Here is a 27,244-nt window from a genome sequence, read left to right on the forward strand (position 1 = left end):
ACAAATGGTCTCTCTACAGGACTATAAGCTTAAGGCTGAACTTATACATATGACAAACTTGAAAGCTGGATAAACTGATTACGATTAAAGCAGCAGTTTGTAATTTCTACAAACCCTCTGCTGAAACTACGTACACCTTATAGGTAGCCCTTTAGAGACAAGAGGCTCAGCTGATGGTCTAAATTTTGCAGGCAGAAAATGTTAAACAGAAGGTTGAATTAAAGAAATACGTCAGATCCCTTGCATGGCAGTATTGTTTTTCTAAGGTATCTTAAAAACGTTTACTATATGTTTACTATAGTTCTAGAAACAAGTTTAAAATAACAAACTCCACCTTAAAGATTAAGCTGTGCATCTCACCTTTAAACTTTCATACAACCTACAGGACAGTGAAATTCCCTGCAGCATAATTCATTCATGATTGTTCAGAGGTATATACACTATAGACTAGATTAAAAGTGATAACAGGGAGTTTGGAACAAGTAGAACACACTGACCTCCTGTTTCAGCTTTTGCATCTCTGCATCCAGACGTTCCAGTTCATTCCTAGCATCAATCAGCTGCTCTGTCTTCTCTTCTCTGTGTACAAGATTAGGATCACATTTTTAATAAAATATTGACACTACCTGTTCACTTGTCCAATCATACACTGCGCAAATGTGGCAGAGTCTCTACTGAAATTAATATAATGTGGAGTGGTGGAGTTGGAATAGGACACAGAGGTGCCAACATTGCTAAAAAAGCAAGCATGGGTTGCCTAGCAAGCAGTGGAAAAAAAAATCCAGAATTTTACTACAAAAGCCATAGTGTAAGTCGAGTGTGGACGAGATGGTTATTTTTTTATGCCTCCGCTACTCAGTGCTGGAGGCTTTGTGTTTTCAGGTTGTCAGTCCATGTGTCCATCTGAGATTATCTTTAGCGTGATAGCTCAAGAACAAGTGATTGATTGTATCATTTCTTTGGGATTATTATTGTAACCAGCAGATGAACTGATTAGATTTCGGAATTGATCCAAACAGGGTCACAGCAAGGTCAAATGCCTGAAAAATAGCCTTCTTCCTGTTTGAAGTATATTTTATGGATATTTCTAGCATACAAATTAGTAATAAGAAGGACTAGACTTGTGGTGGAGGCTTCCCTGCTGATGCAGATGGTGTCGAATTCTGCTTGTTTTTCCAGATGTGCGCCAAGCAAGTGGTGAGGAAAATGTCAGATGTGACAGTTATGCTTAATAATATAATATTAATAAACTGCTCCAGTTTTTTTTTTGTTTTTAAACCAACCTCACTGGTGCCCACTTTTTTCTATTGGCTGACAAGACCAAGCTTCATGAATTCACAGGGCAAAGTTCACCTAGACTGGTGAGGAGTTGTGAAGAAGACTGGTGTGAAGCAAAAGTAATCACCACCAGAATCAACCGTACAAATCCCGTGTCCTTTCCCCTTCAGTGAATTGGCTTTTCTGCTGGGCAATTTTTATTTGCATTTGGTCTGGCTACCGGTTTTAATCAGAAACCAGAAAAGAGTAGTTTTCAGGTGGCTCCCATGTTGCCATAAACCATTTTTCTTTTCTTGGCCTGCCTGGTACCCGAACCATATACTTGATGTATCAACGTGAATATTAACTACTGCACCTTTAAACAGCACACCCAAAATGAGCCATAGAAGAGCCTTGAAATATTAACATTTCTTCAAATAGAATACAGTTTATAAATTAAAAAAATTTAATTTGTGGAAAAGCCTGTGGGCCTTGAGTTTGACACATTATCATTATGATTATTTACTTTTGAGGTGACCGCTTCTCTTCACTTTCCAGTCAATCCAGCTTGATTCCACTCTCTCTCTCATTTCCTAATGGTAAACAAAATCCCTTAGAACTAGCCTGCCTCCACCAATCTAGTAACTTCTACTAATAAGCTAACTTCTCTTTGATGTGACTGGCTGCTGCATCTGCTCCCATCCAATCAGAATCGTTTCTTGTGTATGCAGGAGAGGAGCCTTTCAGTCTTGTGTATGCAGTGAGGGTGCTGCAGAGGTCCAATCAATGAAATTTCAAATGCAAGAAAATTTCTCTGATTGGTTTGCGTCATTGAATATGATTAGCAAAGCTGCACTAATGCGCTAATCTAAATCAATGGTGAAGGAGCATTTAAACAGTTATATATTACAGTAACAAGGGGTTTTTCTATACATCATAAATGCTACGTCTAAACCACACATGTTGGCACCACTGTGGACAATCTCTGTGTCAGCAGTACCAGTCTCTGAAGAAACTGTGGATACTTCTGCAACCTTGTCACTACTGGCTGGCATTCAAGATATCCTAACTATGCATTTCATACATTGCAAAGTCTATGCTTACTATGTAAAGTACTATGCTTAAGAGAGATGTAAGAACAAGGAACTTTAGGCCAGTGCAAAGCAGACAGGAAAACAGGAAGACTGAAAGTTATCATTACGTACAGTTCTTGGCGGGAACGGCGCAGTTTGGCCTTCGTGTCGGCAAGCTCCACTGCCAGGTGCTGCCGTTCTTCTCTGGTGAGTATAGAAGGCTGAGCGGACTGGTCAGCACTGGAGCAGCCTACGGAGCTAGGGAGTTGCTGCAACTGCAAGTAATCTCTCTCTTGAGTCAGCTCCAATACCAGCTAACAGAAAAAAAAAAACGCAGACACCAGAGATCTCAGTTTCAAGCAGGGATTGCTCTTGATCTTTTACCTGCACTCTGCTACATTCCCCTATATAAAGCAAACAAAGTACAGTGTTCAAGTTTGAAAGGGGAAGTGAGCTTGCATACCTCTGAGCACTCGTCACGCTCATCAATGAGCTTACGTAGGTGAAAGGCCATGGTACGAGACAGTGGTTCCAGGTCCTCGGGTGGCAGCTCCCCCACCTCCAGCCACTGCATGTCTAGAACATTCTCCTGGTTGTGGGTCACCTACATGGAGAGATGATTATACTCTCACAGACAGACACAAAGCTGCCCCATAGTAAAAGTTGGAGGACTAATCATTTTCACTCACCTCCTGGATATGGGAGACTATGGCTGCCTGGGTTTCAATATCTAGCAGCTTAATCTTCTCAATGATTTCCTCTTTACGCTCACACTTCAGAAAGAGAGAGAGAGAGAGAGAGAGAGAGACAAAGACATGAGCACTGCTACACAAAGACATGTCTGGTTTTGCTAAGCATTTTCAATATTAAAAAAAAAAAAGAATTAAACAAACATTCATAACAGGGATTTGATGATGATTATGATGATTATGATAACAAGAAATTAATATTTTTTTATTATACTAGGACAGTGAAGTATGTGAGTGGGATAAAGCACGGGATAGACGCACTGCTATTGTATTATATGCGCAGGCAGAGCACAGGATAAAGGCAAACTATAAAATGAGCTCTGACGTATGATGCACCACACACGTGCATGCTGTTTACCCTCTCTCCAGCAAACAGGAAAAACCTGTGGAATCAGAAAAGGAGCGAGAGAGGAGGAGCGGGGGAACAAAAGTGTTTGCGTTTGGAAGAAGATATAAAAAGACAGAACTACAGTAAGCAGGAAGTTGTAGGAAGACATTGCATGCATGTGGCAAAAGAGGGTTTTAGAGAAACATCAGCTGAGATACGGAGGCTTTAAGTGGATTTACGAAACACTCTGATAATCAGTGCATTTCTTTTTCTTGGAAGTGAAGAGAAGAGGCATGTTCAGACATGGTGATTTTACTGCTACTTATTTTAGGTGGGAAAGCGAAAAGCAAAGGCTCAGCTTACCTGAACAGCACAACCCAGGAGCAGCAGCAAAAGCCTCTTCATCTCCTCCATGCTCTTGCCTATGAAATGGAACATTTTATCAGCATCACTTATCTGTAGAATTTGTGATTGAAAATGGAATTAACACTGAGCACAAGCCAAAAATAAGTATTAGTCAGATAGACTAACACCAAAGACTGCCATATTAAGTAATCTGAATTTTCATTATGTTTTAAAAGCAACCGTTATCCTACGGTCACATGCTACGTGCCATAACCATTAGTCAGCTCTGAGCCATTAGTGGTCAAGCTCACAAATGGCACTGGGAAAGGCTTTCTGGAGGCATATGTTCACTCTGTAGTTTGCTATTTTAATATAAAAAGCAGGGTGTTTTTATTTTTTTGCTTGCCCTGAGCCACTGCTTCTGCCACCTGAGTGATTACAATCTCCCAGTTGGAATAATAGATTAGTTTCAAATAAAATAGTGTGATTCAGCCAGTATTACAGCAATATTTGCTAAAACAAATGAGGTGTGCATGCATGTGTACCTAAAACCAGTGTCCTACACTAACACTCAGGGGAGAACAGGAAGTTGTTGTCATGGAGTCCCTGTGCCTTTCCCAACAGTGTACCTCATCCTCAGAGAGGAAAGGAAGAGCTCTTTGCAACAAAGCCAAACCACTTTCACTATATCTGCCTACTGTAACAGCCGTTATGTACCAGTTTCACAGGGATGTTCATTTCCTTAAACACGGTCATCTTCTGTGCTACTTACTGGAACATATTTTCACCTAAAACTCAGAATGTATGTTTTTAGGCAAAATACTTGACCACCAGCCTGCCTGAGCGATTTGCTTTTTCAAGCTTGTTCAAGCATGATCCAGTTGCTGATAGTAAAGGAAACTGCTGGAAGGGATGGTTATTTTGATTGCCTGCAGGAATGTACATGCAAAATTAGTGTGCATCAGATCAGCCTGCCAAATCACAGCCTATCAGGAAGCTCCAAAGTGACAACAGAGTGTAAACACAACTAAGAGACAAGCTGGCCCATGTTATCCTGCAGGCTGTACCAAAAGTGTTCTCATGACCTCCTTGTTAATCTTTACATGTCTTAAACTGCTTATATCAAACAAACAAAAAAAATCTTAAACAGAATTTGTGAGAACCATTAGGGCAGTCACCAGCTGATAAGCTCTCTCCCTGTCGCTGTCTGGGCTGTGTGTCCCGCTTGAGCAAGCGGTCTGTCAACAGCAGCCTGAAATCAGCACTCAGCCTGGGCCAGGTCGCAGTGGGCCGCTTCCTCTAGTCTTTTCCTCTTCCTCCAGACATTACAGGCCTAAAACATGTGCTTTTTGCCACTGATGTGAAGGTGAGGGCTGGACTGTCAGTGAGGGGATGTGTGAAGGAGTAAGGATATTGCACAAAGCTACTTGGATAAAGGAAATTGAGAATTTGAATCCGCTCGCTATTTCTCTCTCTCTCTCTCTCTCTCTCTCTCTCTCTCTCTCTCTCTCTCTCCCATTTTTTAAAACACTACTGGATTTCTGTACAAGGTGACACTTAAATAATAATGATTTAATGATATTTATTTCAAGGTATGTCATTCTTGCACATGTACTGCATGTTTAAAATATATTCCCTTAATCAGTCTCATAAATATCTGTCATGTTTTTTCAAACAAGAGAGCAAAGATAAGCCACTAATACTGAAAATCAGATTTCGCTACCTGACAAAGGGTCCTTGGCGATGGTCAGAACGTTGGGTAACGTCATCAGAACAAGCTGCTGGAGATTTTCCTGCATGATAAAAAGGGAGAGAGAGAAATTAACTCAAATTTAGAACATCCTGCTTAACATAAAGTCTCAATACACACAACCTCAGCAAACAACTAAACGTGATATCAGGTAGCTAATCTGCTACTACAGTTTTATCACCCTTCACTGAGGAGGTCGTGAGATAACAATGGGCAATGAGATGACACCCACAGTAACCAAAGCTCCAACCAGCAGGGCAGATGGCCGAACAAGGCTGAAACACACAGACTGGGGTTATGAACCAGGATGAACAGTAAGGTGGGAATGGAAAACTCAGCTTCACAGACTAACAGGAAAGCGTGCTGGAAATGGTAGACATTAACATGCCATGTGGGGCGTTTTTGGGGAAGGGAACTCTTTGGAATTAACACAGTTCAACAGTTCAAGCCTGGGGTGATGGAGACAGGATAGGCAGGGCTGTGTTCTTACACAACACAAACCTGGAATAAAATGTGCCCTTCATATGAATGTATCTGAAGATTTTAACAAAAAAATTATTCTGGATCACTTTCACTCAAAAAAGGTTTTGGATAAACAGTTTGGTTTACAGAGTGTAGTCCAAATGGAATAAACCACTACACTACACTCTACACCAGCTACACTAAATACAGCATAGTGGCTAACTTTAAGAATGGGAGAGTTTTGGTTTTTTTTTTTAAGCCAAGAAATCAATAATCTTTGCGTTATATGCTCAAATCCGATGTACATTTGTGTATATTATCATTCCTTGTACAACATGCATGTGTATGTTTATTGTGTGTAAGTATGTGTTTATATACATATATGGTACACTTACACATTATGTATAGAAGTATATTATGCATGATCATATAGTTATGAATATGCAAATTATTGCATAGATTTGTATTTATGATGTACCAATTTTAACCATCTGCATACATAAATTTTGTCTGTAAACCATCATGCCCCCCACCCAAGTCATAACAATTACCAAAAATCTAACACGCAAAAAGAGAAGTATATTCCTCAAGTAAACAAGAGCTCTTTCGGGTTTGCGTGCACACATATATGCCACGTGATCAAGGACAATGGCCTCCGTAGCAACTGAATTCAACACTCAGAGTACACAATAGACAAGACCTGACCAGTTCATATGACCTAACCCCCTCATTTCAACATACACACACACACACACACACACACACACACACACACACACACACACACACACAGAGAGAGAGAGAGAGAGAGAGAGAGAGAGAGAGAGAGAGAGAGAGAGAGAGAGAGAGAGAGAGAAAAGGACAGTTGTACAGGTGGTAAGTACTGGAAATATCATCATTTACAGTACAGGGGTGTGGTGGAACAGCACGCAGTACAAGCTAAATGGAAATGTACATGTTGGAAAGTCTTGGTTGACATTATGTGGTATTTTCCCACATAACATTTAATTCAGGATAAAAGGTAATAGTCAGTGGGTCAATCTACATCCTGAACGCAGCAGTTGATTATACAGCTACACTACACTATACTATACATCTACAATTTCAATAAGCTCTCCTCTGGTCATGTGACTCCTACAGAGCATTTCATTTACACTACAGTTAAGGCCCCACAGGTACACGGGGTTAAAGTGATGAGGGTGTGTCACATATTACACCAGGTCTGTGCCTCTGATCTAGCAGTGCAAAGACGCTTAATGAGTTCTAAGGAAACTGCTAGGTAATACATTGCTAGGGTTATGACATTTTTATATTGCTGTGCTCTGGATGAGAAACACATTTCCACACAAAAAGACACCATCACTATAAACACTCAACAATGAGGTTATAAAATCTTTCATTTAAACTAAACAAAAAAATGGGCAACACAGCCCCAACTCAAACGAATGCGAAATTATATGAGCACCTGGGACCATGTAGGACCACATGGCGTGCTGCTGTGGTCAAAGTAGAGGTGGCACAGTGTCACAGTCCTGGTGTAGGATTACCTCACTGCTGACGCTTTCAAAATATCAAGTAAAATGCATTTCTATTCATTACCATGTTCTCTTTCATTTTTTTTTTTTTACCTGAGTAAGTTCCTTACTCCAGTGGGTCTCATTCCTTTTTAAGAAAGAAGAACAATTAGGGGATTTGATCCTTTTGTTCCTTTTGATTATTGCACATGTACAAGGATATTCTAAGAGACTTACATAGAGTTTGTAAAAAAAAATAAATAAATAAATAAATCTGTTCATTTTTGTTGTTAAATAGTCAATTAATACTGTGATACTGTGATATTTTTATAGATCATTCCATGACAATTTCAAACCATAACACTCCTAGGGCTTAGACACACCAGTTGCATAGGAATTTAATTATGCTAGCTGTAAAATCACATATAAAAAATAATCAGCGGATCAGATCAGATTGGAAAATGTCATGGAAAATGAATTTTAGCTCAATACCAATACTCCGTAGTGTATTGGTGCATCCTCATATCCTATGACATCATTGTAAATCTCTGGCCTCCCTGCCTACCCCCAGCTGACAGCTTAATCTGGTCCCGAGATGAACGAGTCCCTCAGGAGGGCTTTGTGCACAGGGGGGCTGATGGAAGGACCACTCTCTGTGATCACAATGCAAATTCCTGAGCTGAGGCCCAGGCCTGGCTTCGTCATTGTGCCTAATTAATACTGCGGTCATACGTTAAACCTTCCCTATACCTCATATACCACACACACGTCCAACTTTTCAAAACTTTCTACTCTTATTAACCATAAACATACACATGCCACAGCTTTGCCACAGCTTGAGTAGTGCCTCTAGAACTGCATTTTTTTTATTCATCTTTTGAACTAGTAATAGATTTTATCTCTATTCCATTTCAGATTACTACTCATACTACATACTAGTTCATGTTTTCTGTAATCTAAAATTGTGTATAAGGTTAGTACACGGATCACTGTTCATGGTCTTTGCAAATACATTTGGTTGCAATTCCTTTACTGGGATGACGAACAGAAGAAAAAACTCATCATATCCAAGACAATAACCAAGTATAGCTGTAATCAGATCTAATTTTGAGTGCTTAGACACTCAATGCCATGGCCAATCATTTGAGAATGTTTCATATTCAATCGAAGAGATTTCAATCTCCTGGACTGATGATACCTGAAGGTGCAAAAATAAATAAATTGCACACTTATAGTTTAGACAATGTTTGGTTTATTTTGAGTTCACTGGACATTGGCCTAAATTTCATAAAACCACTTTGATCCATAATCCTTTTGTATTCAGGTCCCCTAGTCCAAGATGGCCATGCACTGCAAAACTCAAACATCACATACAACACCTATTGCTTTATCTGACACACCAAACATCTTGCTGCTTAAGCAGTCTGAGCACAAGCAATTAGCTAAAAGCCTGCATTTCAACATAAAGGGGGGAGACAGTATAGTGATGAGTGTCGGCTAAGCTTCTAATTTGCCTGCGTATAGCTGAATGCCTCACAACAGCTATATTTTAAATTGCCCGAAGAAAGCCACCTACGGCCTAGTAGAAAGCTGAAGCACATAAAATGTGAACTTGATTAGACAAACTGTCTAATCTGAAAAAGTAATCTGAATGTTACAATGCTTCCATTGAAACACACACCCTAAACATTACTAAATAATTATTTTACTACATTAATCACAGGCAGTAATCAGTAATTACTTGAAACAAACCTTGCTATTAATTTGTTTGGCATATCAGCAATGCAGGAACTCATGCATTGCTAATGCATTTAGTTTAGAAATAAATAATGGCTATGTTTACATTATCAGGTTGAAGTGATACAAATCCAATTTTCTACATTTACGTGACACGGATCAGATTTTTTTTTCAGGACTGTGTGCACATGCAAATCCAATATTTTCAAATTAGACCTGAGGGAATTTCATTTGTGGTCTTAAATCAGATACATACAGTATCTGATAAGTGACCACGTGACAAGAATGACTACAGTCAGATTGGAATTCATGTGGCTTTTCCCCACCATGCATGTGCATATCACTGTCATCATCATCATTCAGTGTCAGCAGCAAAACAACAATGGAAGAAAGCATCATCAGCCATGATATTTAGTGAAAGGATTAGGAAATTAGTTACTTACTTGATATTTGGGAAATCAATTCAAGCAAAACTAGAAGGAATCTACTGAAACTTCTTTGTTTGTTTAATGTGTATATAACCCAACATATACCCTGTTTTGCGCAACTGAAAAATCTACACTATAGTCTTCCATGTGTCATTCAACAGTACGTGTTTGTAGTTATTTAGCTTTTAATATTCTATTCATAAAGCCAGGCTTTCCTACTGCATAAAACTGAACTAACCACAGATGAGAAGGATCAACAAAGCAACCTCAGTAAAGTATATAAGCCGTGTTATGACAAAATAAAACCATGTAAAACAGTACTGTCTCTGAGTGTGTGGAAAAAAGGGATAATTTATGAAATATTCACCCAGGTTTAAATGATCCTGGTATACAATAATATAATTGGGAAAAAAATAAGAGATACTGCACATTACGCAACATAGCTCCAAATCTTCCTAGGCAGAAGTGTATAGTCATATCATCTTTTTGTTCATTAGAAGCAAAGGAAACAGCTGTAAAAATAATTTTATCTCCATTGTAGATGATGCAGGATTTAGAGAAACCTTAACCCCTGCTGCATGACTTACAGTTTGGATCACACAACTAGTTTTAGAGCAGAAGTAAAAGAAAAAGCATCGTCAGACCCCTAATTAAACAGTTAGGACAGTCATATTCAGTATTAAGAGCTTGAGCTATAACCACAGACTCCTGCTATTTGAGAGCATTAATATATGTGAGAGCAAACCCTAAGCAGGCTGATTATTGGCACTTGATATGCTTGACCACAAGGAGATTGCATTTTAGATGGTGTCAACTTTCAGCTAACAGCTAAGCAGGGGTGAGGATCAGCTCTCAGCATACATCTTTCAGAAGTATAATCTTTCTGATATGTACAACGTTTAAAGCTACTTAAAATAATCTCACTGCTGCTGTAGTGCAACACTGGGCTGGATTCAAGAACTCTGGTACATCTCAGTGACGGTAACTTAAATATTAGCATAGAGACAGATGACAGCCCTTATCTGAGAGCATAGTGACAGCGAGAGAGTGCTCTTACTCAGCAGTTCTATGAGTCAATCAACAGGACACTGTCCTCTGCATACAAGTACACACACACTTGCACGCACACACCTTAATTATTAACGAGCAAAGTTTCATTTCCCAATGCGAGAGAGGTGTGAGTGGAACTTAAGGAGTCTACTCAGTTGCCTCATTATTAAAAGCACCAGTAAGGGAAAGGCAGGAGACAGAAACAATAGTGCTGAGACATGACATGTAGGATGTTGTGTTTGGCTGGCCCTTTTTACCTGTGCAGCAGGAATCCATGACCTTACACACTCTTTAAACAGCATTTTCCACATTTTCTCACTGTTATTTTCAGGAAATCCCAGGGAATCGAGGTAGACGCAAACCCACATGCCCAGTAAGTGCTCACATTGCAAGTACACTAATGGAAAAATGTGTTGAGGGGATTATTTGTGCTTGTGGTGCCACTGTGCAATTTCATGACACTGATGGAAAGTTTCATCAACCACCAACCACTTTAGTGAGAGAGTTTCCTCTGCCTCCACAAACAGCAGCTGCTTCAGCACAGTGCTGTGCCATTCGCCTGTTTCAGACAGTCTGGTGTGAGTACAGGACTTGGGAATTAATATCACCCTGTGATATTGCCAGACTGATCAGACATGTTGCCTCATGAGGCTTTTGGTTATGTCAAGCAGATACTGTAAATACAGGGTGTCCCAAAAGTTTCCATACATAACAGAAATTAACATTTTTTTTTTTTTTTTTTTTTGCAAAAATGTCTTTCTTTGACAAAAGAAGAAAGTATTGAAATCATTCTCATGGCTGGATCAGGAAGCTGTCACAACCTTGCGATGGACTTTAACAGGAAACATGGCAAGCACATCACACACGACATTGTTACCAAACATATTAACAAATTCAAAAAGTTGAGTACCAACCGAGAAGTGGACGTCCACGAACATCCACTGACGAAGGCACAACCGACGTGGCACTCGCGTACATAGTCCCCTGTGTATGGAGGCTTTTGGGACACTCTGTAGTATCTTTTAGTTAAGTTGTGACCAGTAGGGGATGTAGCAAAAGAAGTAGCAGATTAGCTGTTTTTATAGAAAAAAAAAAGTCATCTAATGCACTGGACATTAATGTGTGTTTGGACAATAGCTTTGCGTTACTGGGTACAAAGATTAGCTTCCATTCTACTGAACATTTGACTATATCCTATTTGCAATTCAAATTGCCACTCGTTCATTCAACTGCACTATTTAACAAAGTAATGCAGCTCTTGTGCTGCTGAAAATCAATTATTCATGTCTGGAGGTCAGCTGGGAAGATGTCTGCAGGTCTTCTATGCAAGAATGGGAGAAAAAAATCCTTGATTGTTTTTTAAAAATGTCAGTCATACATTTATACCTAGATAAATTACATTCCCATAGCTTCTAAACCATCATTTAACTTGCATGCTAACAATTTAGCAAACAAACTCGTGTGTGCATTTGTGTGAATAGCGGATTTTTTCACAAAAAATTAGTCTTCCATTCCAGGAGTTTAAACTGTAAAGCCACATTGTGCTTAATAAATTGTTGAGTCATATTTTAAGGGATAATGAAGCGGGGTAAGTGTCAAGCACATGCTAACTTCCACCCTGTTCTGCCTCAGCTCTCAAATAATTCTTCATGAAATGCTTAGTGAGAACTCAAAAAAGACAGAACTTCTTATAGCCAAACTTTTAAAGAATGATATAATGGAAAAGTTTATTATACATAGACAGTATAGACAAATCTACCAAAGTAATGGGCCAAAAGCTCTAACTTCTCTTACATTTTCTGATATTTTGTGCGTGGATGGATTGATTTTGTTTTAGAGTCTTGCATAGTCTGTTTTAAGTCTTGCATAGTTCATGCATAATTCACAAATGGGTGGGAGTGGACAGATTTATACACTGGCAAACTGACAACAGTCAGTTAAAACAAATATACGTTAGTTATGTAACATATGCTTATAGCGCTAGCTGCATTTTCCTCAGGCCTTCAGTCGATCCAGTCACACAAGTAGTAGGACAATGAATCATTTAGCCAGGCTTCATCAACTGGCAGAGCCAGCAAAGTATTTCAGAGGATAAAACCGAGCAAGTCAGTTTTCTAAACATGAACGATCATGACTCTTGTTGTAGCCAGTTATGCATTTATGTAAATTATTTAAGACAACTCCTCAAGAAAGAGAGGAATTTTCACACTTCCATATTTGTGTCATTTCATTTGCCCTCTCTGGTCTGATTAGTTAAGTAACATGAAAAAGTCATTGAAAATAGAAATGTTTCATGGTAACTAGACAGAAGTATGCATTTATTCTCCACTTCAAACTCAAAACAAATGTCTCATCCATTCAGAGCCCAGAGTGATACTAATCAGAACTGGTAGCATGAAGCGGAAGTGCGAAATAAAACAAAATAACATCAAACTGTCGCGTCTTATCTATAGCCATGAACTAATGATAAATGGATACGCATTAAGTGGTAATTGTTGCCTCTGTTCAGTCATGTTAGTTGGACCTTTGTAAGAAAGGAATTTTCAGCAGCTTCAAAATTTTTTATTGGATAGCCCTGATCTAAACGATCATGCTGATTAATGTCATAACTCTTAAAGAACACACGCAATTTCTAGTTGTGATTTATAGCTTGCCTGTTACTGGTTTCATCACCTTCTCAAACTAAGGGAAAATGAAAATTCAACAGTCAAAAGGTAAGAAAGAAAGTGAAATGCAAAGTCCAGCAAGCTTGTTAACATAATTTATTCAATCAAAGTTGATAAAGCAGCTAAAACCCAACCCACACTAGAGAACTTTCCCTCACTTTTTATTCATGCAGGAAGAATAAAATTATATAATTAAAATGACTATTTAAAATCTAAAAAAAAAATATATAGCTATATCTTTGCATCTTTTGTACCATGCTAAGAAATGTTATAAGCATCTAGCTGTAATGACTCAAGGCACGCCCTTATGTTTGTCTTTCAAGTGTAAATAATGGTGTCTTCAGCCAGGCAACTTGTTTCGTCTCAGCTATACAAAACAATCTTTACTATGCTAAATAAAGTAAGCGAACCCGTGTTGTAGCTTGTCAGTGCACCCTGTTACCACAGAAGGAGCCGTGCGAGACACCACAGAGGCCACCTTGTCCGGGCAATAAAAGCATGAAAACACTGATGCAAACCTCATATAGGGCTTTCACGGACAACTCTAAAAAGATCCAAAAAGATGTAGCAGGCCTAGGTACTGTTTTTTTAGCTTCTCACACACTGCGCATAAAGACTATAGCAAGGTTATGTGCCCCTTGCAAACACCCAGAAATGCCCATGACAGTCCAGATCCCACCTTCACTGTTATAATAACCTCCACTCTTCTGGGAAGGCTTCCCTCTAGATTTTGGAGCATGGCTGTGGGAATTTTCCCATTCAGCCACAAGAGCATTAGTGAGGTCTGGCACTGATTTTGGGTGAGGATTCCTGGAGCTCGGTCAGAGTTCTAGTTCATCCCAAAGGTGTTTAGTGGGGTTGAGGTTAGGACTCTGCAGGCCACTCAAGTTCTTCCACTCCAACTTTGACAAACCATGTCTTCATGGACCTCACTGTGTACAGGGGCACTGTCATGCTGGAACATGTTTGGGCCCCTTAATTCCAGTCAAGTGATATTGTAATGCTACAGCATACAAAAGAGATCCTATACAAGTGTGGGCTTCCAACTTTGTGGTAACAGTTTAGGGAAGGCCCACATATGAGTGTGACAGTCAACTGTCCACAAACCTTTGGCCATGTAGTGTAGGTATAATTAAGGTCCATATTTGAAGCAGTAAAGTCAAGGGTTTAGACATCTGTCCAACTATAATAGCTGGTTATCCATCGCACAGTGCTCGGAAGGCAGCATATAACATTATATACTCATACTGTGCTGATGGTATGCTGGTATATACTGACTCAGAGTTTGTCTTTTTAATTCTCTGCGTGTATTTTTCAACCTTGAAGTGTTCAAACTGGGAACTGGGGCACATTTCTTAGTAAATGTTGGCTAAATATCTGTTGCCTTTTCGCTCCTGTACCATCTGAGACAGCCACATGTGGAATTTAAAATTCTAACCCCCTTAAACCACTGGCTTATTACATGCAGTGTTATTTAGCCACTTCAAGGCTACATATAGAAAGAACAAAGAGGTCTAAACCTGTAACAAGGCTAAATAAAAAGGTGTAAAGTGAAAGTGAATGTCCTCACAAAAAGGTGGTCACTGGAGCACAGGCTAATTAGGGCTTTCATGCCACTGTGACCCATATTACAGCAGAGCCTGGGGCTGTTTCACTGGGTACTGAAACATTCCAGTCCAATCAATATTCACACCACCAGTCTCACACCATAAGGTTGCTTGTGGAGGTTGGCTTCTTGTAATTACTGATGAAACACTGTCTGTGTGAGTGTCAGTTTCAGCAATAATTGTGGCCCCATTCCTTCACAGACACTGTTCTGTATATCCACTAACCTGCTGAGCTGGCAGCATGCAGGTCATTACAGCTCATTAGAGTAACGATCCTTTACACACCAACACCAGACAGGAAAGCAAATCCCGCTGCCAATTTCAAACATTTCAGCTAATGGAAAAATGTTTTCAAAAGCTACAAATGTTCTGACTGAATAGGAAAAGATATTAAAAAAAAAAAACAAATGAAAAAAACAGTTGTCTGTTCTTAACATCCTTTGAACTAGTTGATACTGTAAAGTTTCCATCCTGCTGAATCGTTGCCTTTTTTAAAAATGCCACACAAGAGCGATGGGGATAATTGAAGATAAAGCAATCCACCACCCCTAACCAACATAAAGAACATAAATGTTATGCTGAAGCAAAGAGAGCAAACAAACACACATAAAGAGACCAGGTGACACTGAACATGGAGCAGGCCACCACTTCCTGTCACATGGGCTCCTTTGGAGACAATACTGCTTTTAGACACTCCCTTTTTAAAGCACACTAAACAGAAAAAGCAATAAAACTGACTGATTATTAAGGCCGTGTTGAGGTTCTTAACATCATTTTCACATGGTAAGAATTTCTGCAGGCCTCTTCCTGCACAAATGGACAGATCTACAAGTGTTTAAGCCATGAAGGATTGCCACAAAAACAAAACGGCAGAAGGAGGGGTTCTCTCACACCATTTGGATTCGTGCCAGGGCAGTTTTGTGGCTACTATAGTAGCATGAAGTAAACACACGGGACATACACATTAAGCACAGGCAGACCAAACAAATCCCACACACCCTTAAACTTTCTGTGAGTGAATGTATTCTGTGGGTGGGTACACACTAACTTTCACTGCCCAGTGACTCAGAGGATAACAGGAAAAAAAGAAAGCAAGAGAGAGGGTGAGCGAGAAAGAGAGACATTCCACAGTCCATGGCAACCCCCTTGTCCAGAAAGCTGACACACTCTCTCTCTCCCTCTCTTTCCCTCTCTCCCCCTCTATTATGCAAACGTAGTCTATTATAACCCACCTCCATAATGGAGGCTCAGAGACAAGCTCAACAGATTCAGTGCCAGACTGCTATGGACTATGCACACGCCCACATCAATGTCTCCAAGGTTTACCATATCAGCATACAACAGAGAGAGGTGCTGAGTCACCTGGGCTCTTTGGAGCCTCCCTAAGCTTCAGGGTTTAACATGTTACTTTAATCATTTACTTTTAAAAGAGTGATTGATCTTTAGCCAGGGCTCCAAATGTGACAGATCTGCTGTACATGCCCTGCTAGGAAACAAATGACTATCAAATAACTGGAGCGAAACCACACAAAAGCCTACAAATGCTCCATATGGCAGATGAAACACTAACAGACCTGACTGACATCAGCTTTACAATATAAACCACAAAAGCACAGTTCTCCCACCAAAACAATGAGTAACAAGTGCTGGTCCAAGTGCTGTATACTTAATTAGGGGAAAAATCCTAATCAAGACTTTTGAAATCAATGACATTATTTGTATTAGGCTTGTGTGATATCGATTTTTCACTGCTCATGATTTACCATTTTAAAAATTGCAATAAAATAATTTAATCACACAAAATGGATAGCCTTAAGCATTTCCACAAGTTCAGGTTTAAGGAGAATATGAGAGGATGTAATATCACCAGCTGTGCAGTAGTGAACTGCATGGTGGCAGTGGCAATCATAAAAATTAAGTAAAATTTTTTTTTTTTTTTTAATTTTTAAAAAATTGTTTGTCTAATGTCCACTTTGAAATTCAAATTGCTGACATTCACTACTATTAAGCTGCTGCTCAAAGTTTCTGAATGCATCCGAGTGCTGATCGGTGCAGACTCACTTCTTTATCATTAACATTATTTGTCTAGTGTTTAATTTGACGCTTTGCTCTATGACTATTTAATCTTTTTCAGTCAAAATTTTTGCCCATGTTTCTTTTTCAGTTTTTTTTTTTTTTTTTACCATTTTTGGCCAAAATATTTCTATGGCATCCCTAACAAATACAGTTAACTGATGCTAAATATGTACTTGTCTAATGTTAGCAACGTCAAGCATAAATTGACAAATTTTATTTCACATGAATGAACTCAAATTATTCACCATTTCCTTGACAGAAAGTGAAAGTATGTAAGAAGAGAGGAAGTAGCATCAATTAATGTTGGAGAGATAAAAAGCACAAATCAAGCCAGATTCCATTTTTTGTTTGTCATTTGTCGCATTTTTATTGGGGAGAAAAAAAGGCTGCTCTTTTGCTGTATTTTTGGGTGATAACTCACACTAGTGAACTCTGACATTCAGCTGCAGCACTCCTACGCAAAACGCATAAAGATTGGCAGGTCTGGTAATACAATATAACTGGAGTACACATCACTGGATACCGTGGTAGTGTAATATTGTGTAGAGACGATTAAAACGTTATATCACACATGATATACTTTATATTTTTTGCCATTTTACTTAATTGTTCTACACATTGCAGTTTGTACACCACTATGCTGGATCGATTGAGTTTTGCTTCAGGAAATTCTTAAAGTTTATGCAAGTTCTCTCATTTTAAAAGGTAGATCAATCAAAATTCAGCTAATTTCTATCTCTGCTCAAGTGTTATCACTCTATTCTATCTATCCAACATGCTGGTCATATTTTAGTTAAAAAGGTTGTGGTCTAACATGAATATGTTACACAAATTAAAACTCAGGATTATGTCATGCAGTTGGATTGGTTATATGTTACAAGACCTCGGTGTCCATTTATTTGACCAAATTTACAGGAATTCATGGACTTTTTCTCTTCAGCAAAGGCAATACCAAAATTCTGTGACAGTTTAAGACAGGCTGAATTGGCACTGTGGTTAGGCATTAATGAGCTAACCACATTTTTTTTTTTTAAATTGACTAAAAATAATAAACAGGAAAGGACAACTACTACTACTACTACTAATAATAATAATAGAAGGATGACTATTATTATTATTAAGGTTAAAAGCAAAATAATGAAACAATCATGAGACTGTTGAGATTGAGAATGATTGTATATTCCTCCATTACCAAGCCTGGTTTGAGTAAATCTATGTCTAACACAGACACACTGCCAGAATGTCATCATATTGTTGTACAAACTGGGATGCTATCAATGAGCAGCAGCTCACCATGCTGCAATTCAATGGGTGATGTTCAAACAATCAAAACATTCGAAGAAACATTTGAAGGCCTAAAGATCTGTCTGCAGAACAGCCAGTCCAACTAGTCAAATATTACATGCATTAAGCAAATATGTACCAAACCACTGACATCTTGTTAAAATGTATAATTGACAGTATGTATGCTTGTCTTTTTAGTTCTTGCATTTTATATAAAACCCATTTAATTAAAGTGAGGAGTAAATGAGGCTTAGATGTATAAGCACAGTTTGATCACCACTTCTGTAACCATAATTATGTAAGTACATCAATTTGTGTCAAAGCTCCAATAAACAGCCAAACAGGCCATAGTTAGCAAGGCGCTAGTTCAGCTGTGGCCTGATTCCATTCATTGCATTCAGACGCTCAACAAGGGCCCCAGGAAGCTCACATCTCTCATATAGCAGCTTTGAGCGGAGTCAGTTTACAGTGCACACCGGCTCACACGCAGACTCTCTCTGTAGACAATAAGCAGGGAGGCTCCAACATGACACCCCTCCCCCTCGGAGACTTATTGTCCTCACTGCCTGCAACTCCGTCTCTCAAGGGCATGCTCTCTGGTGCTTGAGCATGGGGTCATTTGGGAGCTAATCTAATTTTTGAGGGTGGAGAATTAAATGGCAGAAAGCAAAAAGGTGATCCCTGTGTATGAACAGTAGTGAAGTAAATGGGCATCCAACCTACAGAATGTGTCTTAACTACATTAAATGTGCTAAATATTTTATTAAAATATGTTGTAAGACAGACAGAGGTTTTTTTAGATTCATTTGTCCTGCTAACTGCTAGGCCAGACTTAGCACTAAACCACCATGCAATACTTGCAATAATACATGTAATGAGAATTTGGGAAATAAGAATTTGGGATTTCACTATCTTTGGTAAGGAAAAAAAAAAAGCTATTGAGAGCTACTTGCAGAAGGATAATTTGTAATGTGGGTTGTACCACCGCTGTGCTATTGAGAGGAAAACAATTCAGGGGTGCACTCCCAAACTAAACTGAAAGCTATACTGCTTAGTATAGCAGATGCATCCTAAACCAATGCCAGTGTGACTGTCACAGTTACAGTGCACTAGATGAAAGAGAAAAACCTATCTCCTTTAATAAGAGATTTTTTGTATCCAACACACTAATGTTGCTCAGTCAAAACCCTAACATTGGCTGTATTCTAAATCCCGCAAGTCAGTGTTTGTATCTCGAGCCTGAGCACAGATGCTGCAGTCTCACAACAGTCTAACTGCTTTTGTCCTGTGAGATAAAAACAATCAAACTAGCCGGCTAATGAACACAGATGAAGGAAAGAACTCTGGTCACTTATGATCAGTTAGCGCACTGCTCATGCAGGTCTGGAATCAGTCTGTGAGGCTGATTATCAGAATCTACTGAAGATGAATAATGATGATGATGATGATGATGATATCTGGCTCAAAGGCAGGTTATGGAAAAGTCTTCTGTTATGATGCCAAAGGCTATGTGTTAAGTCGTAGGGTAAATTTGGGAGTGGTTCTCTGGCCATACTTCTTTCAGGTATGGGAGCACGCATATGATATGCGTTTGAAATTTCACACCAATTCAGACCTGACAGTTCTGACTGTGCATTATATCCTGTGCATCACAGGAACTTAGGTACATCTTTTAAAATTTTAGAGTATATTTTTCTCCCCTGAATCTAACGGAGCTTTAACTGAAGGTGCAAGAAGCCCTGCCTTTTCGTTGATTACTGCTAGCCTTGCGAGGCAGAATTTTCAGGGAAATCTTTAAAGTCTGGTACATTTCATCATTAAACGTGGGCAAGAACCTTCTACTTTCACAGAAATAGGCTGTTTGAGATTGCAAAGGACCAAAGTTTACTTGTCACTAACTGTTCAAACAAAACACTTGCATAACATATTTCTATCCATAAATCCCACACTGTAACACAGATTGTGAAAAATGAGAATCATTGTAGGTTTCCCAACCAGATCTTTAAAGCGACAGTAAAATAACTATCTAGAAAAACTGTAGATTATCTAGCTTATGTTACGACAGCTAATTAATTACATACAAGCTCATTTCCACTAAACTAACACCCAGAGTGCAGGACTAATTTTGCATTCTTGGACTCCGAGGCATGGTATATAATTACATGACACATATTTATACAAATTAGCTCTCATACTGCGGCTGGGCTTGTCTTTGAGAGAATGTACAGACATGACAGCATAAACAGAGGGACAAACTGAAGAACCCTTTAGGGTGCTGAATGGAACCTATGTTTTGTACGAGTGTAGTTGAGTCCTCTTTCAAAACAACACAGACAAAATGGTTGGGTTGTTTTTTTTCACTCCCCAAAATGACTTTGATGGCAAATCTTGCAATTGTACAAAGCTCTGGTACGACACAGCACTTTTGCAGGAGGAAAAAAAAGACTGCCCTAAATATCAGTCTCAACAACATTTTTCATACTTTATCAGATACGCTTCCTGTGTGACTAACAAGTACTCTTACGTGCTGACACTCAGTCATCACAAAACCTATCACAGAGCTGAATAGCTGAATCAGTATGAATTATGGATCAAAGAGATGACTTAATTGTTTTCAGTTTATAAACTAAATTAGGATGATATAGAGCGCACACAAAAGAGTAGTGTTCACTCACTTCTCATGTCCCCAGCCTCATGGGCCTATCATAGTAAGGAATGAGCAATGTGTATTATGTTTACAAGAGCGACCCATGCTTCACTGGGCACTGGTGAGTTAATCAAACACCAATATAGCGACTGCTCTTTTGGACAGTGCCAACATGGATTATACAATCCTAGCTACTTGTGATAGATTGTACTGATATTCAGTAGCATGGGTTGGTGTGGGTCACATAGCCATTACAAAGTATGCTAGGGGTGAACAATACACAATTTTCATAATACAAATATGTACTGTCATTTTTGCACCACAGTACAATACACTTTACACACAGAAGTGATAAAAACTGCCAATTCATTTTCATTTACTTTAAAAATAACACGTAGAGTACGTAGAGTTTATTATTCTTTCATTCATAGCTAACTTTTAGGAGTGGAAGAATAGAATCCATTACAATTAATGTCGGGATGTCTGATCGCAAATCTTATAACACAGCATATAATGTAAGTGTATTTGATTCACAGTGTGCCTTAACTCACAAACACTGTAGTGAAAAAATGTGTGCTGTTACTACCCTATGTATGTCATAGAATACATTAAAATAAATTAGTGATGCATCACTAATGAAGACTGATCTGCATTAATTTGGCCATATAGTTTTTTTTCCATACCAGTGCTAAAAATTATACAGAAATTTATCTGGAAGCTCTGAGATCACTCAGAATATTAACATAACAGTATTTATTAAAAAAAAAAAAAAAAAAAAAAAAAAAAAAAAAAAAACTGGTTTGCTAAAGTGCTTAATTGTCTACTACAGAATACTGGAATACTGGCATTACAAAAGCTGATACATTAAATACATTAAACAATTAAATAATTCAATTATACAGCCTTAAGCCAAGTTTACACTGTACGATTTGCTGTTGATAAGAAAAAAAAAAAAAAAAAAAAAAGACACATTTAGAAAAGAAAAAAAAAAATTTCTGTGGTTGTGGGTTGGGATTTGTGGCCTTTTAACATATAACAGATCTGCTCACTGGCAGAAGATATTTTTCATGCCATTGCGACCAAAGACAGCTTATGGCAACGTTTTGGCAGTGTCAGAAATTTTTTATTAAAACTCTCTGTGCACCTACAGCTCATCCAAAAGCCATCAATAGGAGGATGGAACAGTATGACGCAAAACTCATTAGACTGCAAAAATTCTGACTTGCACAAAATATAACGTTACCAGCCTACATGCCACCCGTACAGTGAGTGCATGCTAATGGACAGAAACAATATCCTTATTACCTTAAACTCACTTTAAATAATGGACTTTCCATTCCATTTCCACAAACTGCCCCAAACTCCTCTTCTGTGTGTTTTAAAATGTGTTTTCTCGAAATATAACATTGCTACTTTGATGGCGAGGGTTTGTTTCCATTTATGCAACCTCATTTTCTGCACAAACCCAGATCACATTGACTGACGACGTAAGCAGAACGTAGTAATTTTCTTTACTTGCATCGTATAGTCCGACATGGAGATCATATTATTGCACAGTCTGTTATAGAATTCAACCAAGAGTATATTAAGATCTTAATTTTAATATTTCCAAGCATCGGGGATTTTTACATTTAAACATAACATTTAAAGAATCTTTGAATAAAGCTGAAAAAAGGCTGCGAGAGGCGTGCTAAAACGGGATCAGACTGAACGGCAGAGGGAAACAGACTCTAATCTCAAGTGAAAGCTAATGTATTACAAGAGTTAAGCATTTCCGCTAACAACTTTCTGGATTTCCTTAAAATAACAAGTCAGGGGACCTAGGAGCTATTTATCAAACTACACCAGCCATTCACCGGCCTGTGAGTGAGGGTCCGTGGGGGTGCGATTAACATAAGCTAGAACAACACATCTGTTCCTGATCAGGAGAGTGCTGACCCGTAGACTTTGCTGCTTTGAAGCCGCTCCTCAGCCACATCTCAAGAATCACACTGGACATGTTTCATGCTCTGTTTAGACTGCAGTCTGATGATGGGGTTTCACAAACGTGGTGCCTATCTATTGCACATTCAGTTACGATGGTTATTTTTTGCGCATATCCACAGTGATTGCCTCAAGCATACTGGCTACGCAGAGAAATGCTGTGTTAGAACAGGTTTAAGTGCTTGCTGTAGGGCATATTTACCACAAGTGTGCCTCTAAATTAGAGTGCGCACACACACACACACACACACACACACACACACACAGAGCTCTGTTACTTATTATGAAGGCCCACACAGCAGGCCTAAGAAATGAGATGTGATCACACTTGAACTGGCTGTTCAAACCTGACCATATGAGCCTGCATTTCTTTCATTTTTCATTTCTATTTTAGTTTTCCTCCTTACTTTACCTGTGCGTCACTCAAATAGACAAAACCATGGTCTATGTTAGAACGTGCATGAAGTGATGTAAAGCAGAAGCTTGATTTAGATCACTGCAATTTAATGCAACAGAAAGGAAACTTGGGGTTATTGGACACCCTTTTAGGTGGATTTGAATACTATAAAATATTAATTAGCAACGACGGTTGTCTAGCAATATCAGGCGTTGTTTTGTTTCTGACTGGTGTTGGTCAGGTTTCTACTTTTACCACTACAGCGTTTGGCAGATGCACTTATCCAGCGTGGCTTACAGAAGTGCTTTGCATTTTCCAACAAAAACATATCCTCATTGCTAAATAGGTCAGGTCTTATCAAGCTAAAACCCTGTCAGAGAGGAGTTAGTACGAGTTAGTACAGCAACAAAAGCAGAATTCTGCCTGACTGTAGTTGGGTTTAAAAACCTGTGCTTTGGGTGAGGGTAGGATGGACTTCAAAACCCTGATTAAAGGTCTAGAACAGGCGTCTAAATTTACATATGCTTCTGAGGAGGCCTGAGTGAATTGTGTGTTACTGATTCTCTTTAACAACACAGTCAGGATAATCCTGAACTTAAATCGCACAGGAAAAATGTGAGACACCCTCACTCTAATCTAAGACAGCGGGAAGGTTGAGACTGAGAATGGGTACTAAAGAGTAAACAGCATTTTATGTAATTATAAACTTGTAGATTTTAAGCATGTGTCATGTTTTGCATTAGATATCAGAATCTTTCTCTAGCAGTTGTTCAGGTACTCTGTAGTGAAGAGAATGCCGTAAGGGATGAGTCAGTCATAAAATAAGGCTTCAGATTTAGGAAACACCTATTTTAATTTTGAAGCACTCCCCAGAATCAACCAAAACACTGCTAGGAAATAAAATCCACCCATATCCACCACAAAATTACAGCCGCTTCCTTAAAAAGCGTTCTGTAAAACCACACATCAGGATGCAGGATGAAACTGAAGGATTTGTGCTAAAGATAGTCTTTCTTCTGTACTCCCTCCCTTTCCCCTTACTCTAATTCCTATCATTAAGATCATTACAAGCCTAGTGAAACTTTCAGAAAACTCAGAGACCACCCTAATTGTCCTCTGCCTTTTAGTCTTCCTAAATAATTTCCTAGAACTTTAAATATATTAGCCAGTAAACAAGCCTGACAGCAGGAGTAATGTTGTACTTGCACAATGTGAAGATATGTTCAGTGTAAGAACAATTACACAATGATTTTAACTTTTTTATTTTTAATCCACCAGTATCTCATAAGAGAAAACTGACATTCAACACTGTCTGCACACCAGCTGCAATGTGATAACCTCAAAGCAAGAAGTAGTTTGTAAATCCGCGGAACACTTTTAGCAGACTATTCATAGTAAGCAGGAAGTCCTACGCTGCTGCGCATGAACATCACACTACTGTGCTCTTACCTGATAGTAATTTTTGATGTGTCTGGTAACAGTGCTGAGGTTCTGGATTCTGAGGTTGACATCACTGTTCACTTGTTTGTTCACTCGGTGGTTGGTAGGATTTGGATCTCTGTTGGAAAAGAAAAAGAAAAAGAAAAAAAAAAAAAAAAAAAAAAAGTTGACCAACCAAAATCTTAAAATCAGTTCAAAGAAAACAATTCTACAATGAAAACATACTTAGTTTCGGGTATTTCTGTGCCGTTTTTGAGTTGTAGTTGGGGTGAAAATTGTGCTTAGACCTGGCAACCCTGCACACTGGCAAACATATACTCTCTTGACCAAAGAGCTAATGCTTAACTAACAGCACTTGTTTTGTTTTGTTATACGTTACATGCCGCTAAGAGCCGGAATGGCTCACACACTGTCGTTATTATTATAAGTTTCGGTTGTTGTACTTTTTTGCAATATTGAATGTTTTAATCAATTGAAAATGGAAACCTAATGCACATGTCCAGGCATTGCCTACTTCTGCTGTATCGAAAACGTATCACATCGAGACACTATCATATCATATCACATTTAAATTTTGTGCATTGTTACACCCTTATAAACACAGTTTGTATTTTGATATATGAGTGAGAGTTATCTGAGCAGCATGACCAGCAGACTGGCTCTGGCACACACAAGTGGAGCTCCCACACAAACCTTATTTGTCCCAGCCTCATTTACATTGGCTTTGTGAGAAGGGCATGCAAATTCTGCCAGTTTGGCACACCAATCCTACTTGCTTGTTAAAAAAAATAGTTAAAAGCAATGACCGTTCTTTAATCCTGCTGTCCCCTTTTAATGTTCTGTAGTGTTTAGGTCAGGACAACTGCTGTGTGATTACCTTTAGAGCCATACTTAAAGGAAATGGCAGAAGAATAACAAGAGTGTGTTTGGTGAAAAATGTGGAGAAAGGATAGCATGTGCAGAGAGGGCATCTGAAGACAGGGCACGTTAGTGTTAGTGTAAATAACATTGCCCAATACTGTGGAGATCTTTATGCGTACTGGTAAGGAAACACATGTTACAAACATAACAGAGACATAACAGAGAGAGAGAGACAGAGAGAGAGAAACTGAGAGATGTAAATACAAATTAACATGCAAGTACAAACACTGTGAGATGGAAAGGAAGAAGGAAATCTCTTAGCAAATAATGATGCACTGAAAGGAAAGCTACATATTTAAAGTAAATGATCACAGAAAGTGTGGTGGTATCTAATGTAATGCTGAACTGCTAATGTGTTCACATTTCACTGATACATAAAATGACTAATCCTGAAAATGAAAACATTAAAATGAAACAGAAACTAACATCTAAAACGAAATCTGCAGTCATTTAAAACCGACACTTTAACATATATGGAAATCTTGGTGAACAGTCAGAGTAGCTAGAAGATAAAGCTGTTTCATTATCTGAATTTCCACACAAAAAATTTACACAATTTTCACTGGATTAATTTCCAGAAACACTAAGCTTCTTAACCTGTCTGTCTGTGTGATATTCTACAGAGTGCATCTCATTGTAATACAGCAAGAAGTAAGACATGCATATGATTTATACAACACGACAAGATATCTTGAATGGGATAGTCAGACTGTCGGAGTGGAGCTCATGCATTAACACAAGCACATGTCATACCCTAATCTGAATTTCCTCAGTCCCAACAAACCCCCCATTATGAGCAAAATATTTTCTTTGTCTGAGGAGCAGTAGTCATATTCATTAATAACAGAGAGGATTGGGCAGCTTTAATGGAAAGGGGGTTAAAGGACGTGGGGGGGGGTTTGGGGTCACGCAGGGACACTTCGGTTAGCACAGCTGGGAAAAGCACAAAGACACAAACACTGAGTGAATGCACAGCAAAACAGAAGGGAGAGAGGCACACTCACAACCAACAGAAAGAATACCAGCTACATGACTGAAACCACATTCTTACAAAACTTACTTTTTAAAATTGTTCTGGGAGACTATAAAGGCTTTGATGCTAATAGTGTTGAAGATTTATATGTACTTTGAACTGTATTCAATTTAGGAGGTCAGAATGCTTCAATTTACCAAAACCTTTCCCTAACTTTCTACATGGCAGAATTTCACTACTTTGTCATCATGCCAAAAATTATTATGCATAATTTTTGCAGTCTGATAAATTATGCATTTTCTGGAATACCAGACATTGAAGAGAGGGGCAATATGAGAGTGAAGTGCACTTTTATATTTCAGCACTACTGAAGTACAGTATTATACATCCTATTGCCTAGCAAAGTCTCTTCTACAGCAGGAATTTCACATATCATTAAAAAAATGTAATGCTTTCTGAACAGGAAGCAAGGATGTCATCTGCAATCCTCCGAGGTTACAGCAGAGCAAACTGAAACGTCTTATGAGTCATTTTCAGTTAGTAAAAAAAGGCGCCAA

General features: G+C 38.7%; 1 protein-coding gene across 1 annotated transcript in view; it reads right to left on the reverse strand.

Moving 5' to 3' along the window:
• ccdc88c (coiled-coil domain containing 88C) overlaps positions 1-27,244 on the reverse strand; it is a 54,899-nt gene that overhangs the window by 24,551 nt on the left and 3,104 nt on the right. The window contains exons 3-9 of the mRNA XM_053237288.1: positions 24,803-24,911; positions 5,476-5,545; positions 3,771-3,829; positions 3,020-3,103; positions 2,794-2,934; positions 2,463-2,644; positions 498-579 (exon numbers count right to left, since the gene is read on the reverse strand). Coding sequence (XP_053093263.1) covers positions 498-579; positions 2,463-2,644; positions 2,794-2,934; positions 3,020-3,103; positions 3,771-3,829; positions 5,476-5,545; positions 24,803-24,911 — 727 coding nt within the window. The remainder of the gene's footprint in view (positions 1-497; positions 580-2,462; positions 2,645-2,793; positions 2,935-3,019; positions 3,104-3,770; positions 3,830-5,475; positions 5,546-24,802; positions 24,912-27,244) is intronic.

Source organism: Pangasianodon hypophthalmus, chromosome 10 (genome assembly GCF_027358585.1).
Source record: "Pangasianodon hypophthalmus isolate fPanHyp1 chromosome 10, fPanHyp1.pri, whole genome shotgun sequence".
Lineage (NCBI taxonomy): Eukaryota > Metazoa > Chordata > Actinopteri > Siluriformes > Pangasiidae > Pangasianodon > Pangasianodon hypophthalmus.